General features: G+C 35.7%; 1 protein-coding gene across 2 annotated transcripts; it reads left to right on the forward strand.

Moving 5' to 3' along the window:
- Positions 1–1,133: 1,133 nt before the first annotated feature.
- LOC109212646 (protein SPT2 homolog) lies at positions 1,134–6,078 on the forward strand. Of its 2 annotated transcripts, XM_019376312.1 has the most exons (11): positions 1,134–1,406; positions 1,501–1,590; positions 2,400–2,474; positions 2,709–2,926; positions 3,367–3,484; positions 3,814–3,897; positions 4,002–4,125; positions 4,225–4,697; positions 4,853–5,130; positions 5,480–5,566; positions 5,782–6,078. In XM_019376312.1, the coding sequence occupies exons 3-11, from the start codon at positions 2,454–2,456 to the stop codon at positions 5,891–5,893; spliced, it is 1,515 nt and encodes a 504-aa protein (XP_019231857.1). In that variant the 5' UTR covers positions 1,134–1,406; positions 1,501–1,590; positions 2,400–2,453; the 3' UTR covers positions 5,894–6,078. The 2 variants fall into 2 exon arrangements, with proteins under 2 accessions (XP_019231857.1, XP_019231858.1); XM_019376313.1 differs by lacking the exons at positions 1,134–1,406; positions 1,501–1,590; positions 2,400–2,474 and having other exon boundaries at positions 2,703–2,926.
- Positions 6,079–6,483: the final 405 nt, after the last annotated feature.

Raw genomic sequence — 6,483 nt, forward strand, 5'->3', positions numbered from 1 at the left:
TATCGGGTTGAGCATGGTTAATTATACATAATCAGGGTTAAAAGAAATATAGGGTCAAATAAAGAAAAACTAGTAATACAAAGACACGTGGCAAAGGTGGGGTTGAAAATTAATTCTTATTATTTAAAAATCACAAAATGGAAGTGTTAGTCAACAATGGCATAAATAGGACAAAAGTATAACGTTAGTGACATAAATAGGCCAAAAGTATAACGTTAGTGGAATGAATAGGGCGACCTTTTAACGGATTGCATAGATATGCCATTTATGTTTTAGGCTTTTTCCGTAAATTCAATTGTTATCTGATTTTAAGGGTAAACAAAATTAAAGTGTGCATATATATTATTTACTTAGGCCCCGTTTGGCCATACATTTTGGCAACGTTTTTTCAAATCTTTTTTGAAAACATTGTTTGTTCATAGATTAATGATCTGTTTTTGAAAAATTTCTGAAATTATTTTTCAAGTTCCCAAAATCTAGTTTAGGGTAGATTTTGGGGGAAACTTGTTCTCCAACTCACAAAACTTCAAATTTTTTTCAAATAAAATGCATGTCCAAACATAATTTCAACTTTCAAAAATTATTTTTCAAAACTACTTCAAAAATTATTTTTTCAAGTTTCAACTAAATCTATGTCCAAACGCTAGCTTATAGTTTAGTAATAGCCGATATTGAGTTGCTTTCATAATAACCGATATTGAGTTGAATAAGTATTTTTTTATTCTTATGACCAAATTGTTTTTCCTTTCAGCAATAATATTCCAGAATTTACTTGTCCGATTAGTCTGAATTTATGCCTACTGAGAGGGATAAATTACTTCTTATCAAGAAATTTTAAATTTTCGAAACACGAGCATGAATTAACCATAGATAAAGTACTCCTTTTATTTCATTTTACATGATGTTGTTTGACTATGCATAGAATTTAAGATATTTTTTTTAAAATTTATGATTGGCTATAAATTATGTTAAGAGTCAAATAATAAATTTAATTTAATTTTATTTCTAAATATAAAAAGTGTATCACACAAACCACACATAAAACACAAAAATTACTAAAATAGGGCTTAAAAGTATTTCGGTGGCTAAAAATCGTAGTGAGGAGCCTATAATTGTTACACAAACTAATTACGATCCATGCATTCGAAAGTAGTCCAACAATGGGCTCGGGGGTCGAAATTGAGCCCGCTTTCGGGTATTTACATCCACCACCTGCGCACGATAGCCTGGCTCCTCAATCTCTCTATTGTTCAGTTTCTGGCTCATTCCTCGTTTGCCCTACAAGAGCTTTATCTTCCTTTTCTTCCCCCAAACACAATCCCCAATTCGCCGTCAAAATAGGATCTCCACGCTCTGATTTATCAATTTTCTCAACGCTCCTTCTCGGATTCGCTAAATCGATACAGGTAATTTTTTATTAATTTTCGATTTTTTTCGATTTTTCCGTTTCCTAGTTCAATTAGGAGTACTAATTTTTTGTTTTTTCCTTGATTTTTTCAGATCCGGAACCGATTCGCTTTGCTCTATATAAATCGACGCTCCTTTTCGCATTTGCGTTCAAATTTCACTTGATTCGCTACATCAATACAGGTATTCTTTTTTGTTGCGATTTTCTCTTCTTTGTTTTTTTCTAATTTATTTTTTACTTTGATTCATTTTTTCTTTTATGATTTATGGATTGAGCTTGATAACAGCTAGGGTTTCTTAAGCGATTCGCTTTATTATTTTTTTTTTTTTAAAGAAAATTTTATGTTTCAATGATGAATAGGAACCGATTCGTTTTGCTCTCCTTTTTGGATTTGCATTCGAATCTCTGTTGATTTGCTCTTTGTTGATTGTGTTGATTTTGCTTGTGTTTGTTTTTCCTATCGATTCGATTGGTTTCAATTTGTTTAGAACTTTTTAATTACTATGATGAATTCTCGATTAGATTGGTTCTTCTTTTTTCTGATTTTTGTTTAAAAAACTGATCTTTGGGAGCCGTTTGAGCAACTTTTGGATAAAAGTTTTAGAAAAAATTGTTTTGAAATTTTTTTTGGTGCAAAAAGAATAATGCTTGGATGGTTGCAGTTGAATATTTTGTGATGGAAGAATAATTTGCTTGAAAAACACAGTCAAATCTCTTTAAAAAAGTAGGCTTTTTCCGAGAAATCTAGAAGAACTCAAACAAGAACGATTTTGGAACAACCTTTTGCAAGACGTCAGAAAATCAAATATCGCCTTCATTTATTTGGGTTTGTTGTCTCCTAATTGATTCGAGGTGATGTCCACCGGTTATTATTCCTCATGGAACAAGTTTTTATATTTGGTGATTTTTTCTTGCTGTGTGACAAAGTTTCGGAGATTTCTTTCTTTATCATATTTGGTGGTCATAGTTTTAATTCTCTCTTTTATATCAGGAATTCTGCTGTTTCGTGTTCACTGAGGTATCTGGTCAACTGATCCAAGCAGCTATGCGGGGATATGAAGGAGATGTGAGCTTATTTGACCTTGTTCACTTCCCATTTTTAGTCTGCTGCTTTATATCGTCTTGTAGTAATACATGTGAGACTTAGAGAATAGAAAATAAATTATTTAATTTTTGAATAAGATAGATCTAGAATAGAATGGATAAAGAGGATTCATGTAGCAGTTTCTTTGAGTAATGTGGAATTGGAGCATAGTTGATTTATATACTTTCGTTTGACCATAAAGTTACATTCATGCAGGAATATGATGATTATTTGGATGAATACGAGGATGAAGGTGAAGAGGAAGAGGCTGGTGAAGAGGAATATGAGGAGGAAGAGCCTCAACAGCCTTCACAGGAGTTGTTAGAGTACCTTGAGCTGAGGCAACGGTTAAAAGAAGATATCAGGAAGCAGAGAAAGAAAGAACTAGGCGGTGGTTCTCGCGAAATTAAAGAGAATGCTTCATCCAGAGATAAGTGAGTGCCACTACTATGTTGATATGATGCTACATGTGTTGCTCTGAGATTGAAGTTATCAATTTCACGAAATTTGTTTGGTGGTTATGTAACTTGGTCCGAGTTTCTATAAGCAGATGTTTGGAGCAATGTGCTCGATCTCATGTATAGATATCTATTTTACATGGCTACTGCAGTTATGTGGAAAATATTTGGTGCATATTTTTTTCCTTGGAAAGATGGTTGTGTTCTCTCCTGTTGAGTTCTAATTAGTGCATCTGTAAAGGGATTTGAGAATTAGGCTTGCCTCGTTGTTAGAGGCATACAATGTGGTTGGAAAAAGAAAAGTGTGTTCCTCTTTGTGCTGGTCGAATGATATCATCATTTTAGCAAAGTTTATATTACATTTTCGATTTTGAGGCTTTTCGTTTTAGTCTAACCGTCTCTATCTGCCACTGCAGTTTTGGTTCCTTCTTTGGACCTTCACAGCCTGTTATCTCCCAAAGAGTAATCCAAGAAAGCAAGTCACTACTGGAGAATCCAAATCTGGCAGCGAAAGTCATGAAGTCTAGCCATCCTGTATGTATCGAATTTCAAGTGCATATCAATTTGCTTGTACCTCAATTTTGTTTTTGCAATTCTATATTTATTGATGGTTTGTGCATCATTGAAAGCCTTAGTCTTAGACATCGTATTAAAGTCATCAGCGTTAGCATCCACATCCACACTATCAGAATGATGTAACCATCATAGCAGTTTCCCCAAAGATGTTCTCAGTGAGACATGCTATGCCTGGTTAATTGAAGTCATATTAATTGGGGAAAGCATATATCATTTTAGCACATGGATTCACCTTTCTGTTTTTGGTCTACATTACATCTGATACTGACCGTTGCCTTTTCCTGCAGAGCAATAAGAGCTCTGCTTCAAAACCTGCAGTATCAAAAACTTCCGCCAGCAACCATGCACCAAATCCAAAAGTCACAAATGGGGTAAGACTTCGATTGGTGCAATTTCTCGAACTTATTTCTTAATATTACTTCTGATGTAATCTCTGTATTTTACTGAGGCTTTTCATGTTATTGATTTTCTGTAGTTAAAAAGAAAGATCGATATGGTAAAAAATACAAGGGACTATTCATTTCTATTATCTGATGATGCTGAACTTCCTGGTCCATCCAAAGGTCCTTTAACACAGAAAGTCTCTGCCCCTAATTATGGTGCGCTCTTGGTCACTATTTAATCATGCTTCTGTTTAATTTTACACAACGTGCTATATTTATTGAGAAACTTATTCAGGTTTTTTGATGATATTGAAGATGCACGGTTGGCTCAACGTCCGAGTGGCAAGCAGTCTTCAAGTAATACTGGGAGAAAGCTTCTAGATGATCGTGAGGTGAAAAGAGGCAGCCAAATGCAACCTAAAGCTGCGATTCAGAAATCGGTGTCTATTAATAGACCGACTCAACCATCATTAGACTCTAGGAAACAGTTCAGTAGCAGTAATGGAAGTGGGCCTGGGCGGCCTTTGGGGCCCAAAGGGGTTCCCACCAAGGTTACAGGGAATCCAAATGATAAGAAATTTTTGGCACCAGGCGCTAAGAGTAATGTGGCTGCTTTACATAGGCCAACCCCTTCGAAGATGCAACCCTCTGTACCAAGGCAATCTTCGGTACAGAATAGGGTTCCTTTGGAATCTGGAAAGTCAAAAGTGATTCCAAAACAAGGTGTGCCCGTCTCCAGACCTCAGGGAGTGATTCAGAAACAACCAGTCTCCTCGTCTAGACCTCAGGTAATATTTAATGCTTTTTTCCTTTTCTAAGGTCCTGTTTGGTTATGAGCAAAATATCTTTTGGCTCTTTTGGTTGGGTAGGGTGAGGTCTTGTTTGATCCCTCCAACTTTTTGACCTTTGAGATTTTACTGATTGAAATTTGTGATCTTAACAGATAAAGCCACCACCTCCTAGAAATATAGCTCGTCCCTTGGAGGATAGGCGCCCAGCGCTTCAGCAAAAAGAAGAGAGACGTCCAGCACTTCAGCAGAGAGATGACAGGCGACCAGCACTTCAGCGAAAAGAAGAGAGGCGCCCAGCTCTTCAGCAAAGAGATGACAGGCGTCCAGCACCTATTCGAAAAGATGATAGGCGCCCAGCAAGAAAACCAATGAGACATGATGAAGAAGAAGATGGAGCCGAAGCCATTAGTTTGATTAGGAAGATGTTTGGGTATTTATCTTTTGTTTCTTCCTTCCTTACAAGTTTACGTCTATTGTTGCTTTCTTTCGTTTGCAAGTTTAGTTGGCATTGCATAATTAGAACATATATTCCTAGAACATGTAAGTCTGCTAATTGGTTTAAGTTGAGGTTTAATGGAATCGAAGAAGTTAATAGCCAATTTACAAATTTGCTATTCGAGTAGAAATAACTTCCTACTGATGTGGATCTGTCATCGAAACTGAAATATTTTCTGCTCCTTTGATTGGACAGTATTTTATGGGTGCTTTTATCTTTCGTTGTTGCTTCTGTTAATTTCTCCCTAATTTCCTGGCTGAAGTAGGTGTTGTCTGTTTTGCAGGTATAATCCTAACAGGTATCGCGATGAAGATGATGATAGTGATATGGAGGCTAATTTTGATGAGATATTAAAGGAAGAAAGGCGGAGGTTGGTTACAGTGTCTTGTTAGACCAGACTTTATTTTCACTCATTTTCTGGCTCGCTGTATTTTTTGAATTGATATTTAAAGATTTTACTAGTGTTCATTTTTCTGGATGTTTCTTGTTTGCCAAAATAATGTACTTAAAGTGGTCACTGCAGAAGTTTTAAACAGCAAGATGAGTGAAACAATTCTGACTTGCTTTTCTTTTCATTTTTAACAGTGCGAAAATAGCAAGGAAAGAGGATGAAGAAGAACTTCGAAAGATAGAAGAAGAAGAAAGGAGGGAGAGATTGAGAAAACAGGCAAAGAAGCGCAAGTTGAGCCATCAATGACAGTAGAAATTGTTTTTAAAGGTTTATAACTTTTTTGCTATTTAGGGCAGGACGGTGAGCTGGGGGTGGATATTGTACAGTCTCCGCTTAATTTTTGAATTAATGTTGTATTTATTGTTTTATTTCTGGGGCTTATTGTCCCCCCAGTTATTAAAAAAATCTTATACTTGCAGCATTTTTACTGACACCGAGCTAAATCTGGTACCCAATCGTTGAGCCCTAAAAATAAGAAGATTTAAGTCATTAGAGGTTTTATCAGTTGTGCTGGTGTTGCACCAGCAAACTTCTCAAGTGTTGAAGAAAGTTAAAAAATATCTTTTTTTAGTGAGTTGTGTACCACGGAAATTAATTTTTCAAAAATTATTTCTTACTTACCAAAGTTTTCTGCTTTTTTTGTAAAACTATTTCTCTTAGAATTTTCTTTGTTAGTTAAACATCAGCAATTGACTTATTTAGGAAAGGGAAAAAAGGGTATGCTTTATTCCAGTTTTGCCCCCATGATAGCTCAGTGCATTTAACCATCAATTAAACCAAGTGGGTGATACACATTAGGCCGTTCCTATGTGCAATGAATGACAGAGGGACAGGAA

This window comes from Nicotiana attenuata, unplaced genomic scaffold (assembly GCF_001879085.1).
Source record: "Nicotiana attenuata strain UT unplaced genomic scaffold, NIATTr2, whole genome shotgun sequence".
Lineage (NCBI taxonomy): Eukaryota > Viridiplantae > Streptophyta > Magnoliopsida > Solanales > Solanaceae > Nicotiana > Nicotiana attenuata.

What these genes read in the sequence shown, in the direction of transcription:
- LOC109212646 (XM_019376312.1), top strand. Translation starts at nt 2,454, where the DNA reads ATGCGGGGATATGAAGGAGAT. An exon ending in TGCGGGGATATGAAGGAGAT is followed by an intron (nt 2,475 to 2,708) that starts GTGAGCTTATTT and finishes ACATTCATGCAG; the next exon opens with GAATATGATGATTATTTGGA. An exon ending in TCTCCTCGTCTAGACCTCAG is followed by an intron (nt 4,698 to 4,852) that starts GTAATATTTAAT and finishes TGATCTTAACAG; the next exon opens with ATAAAGCCACCACCTCCTAG.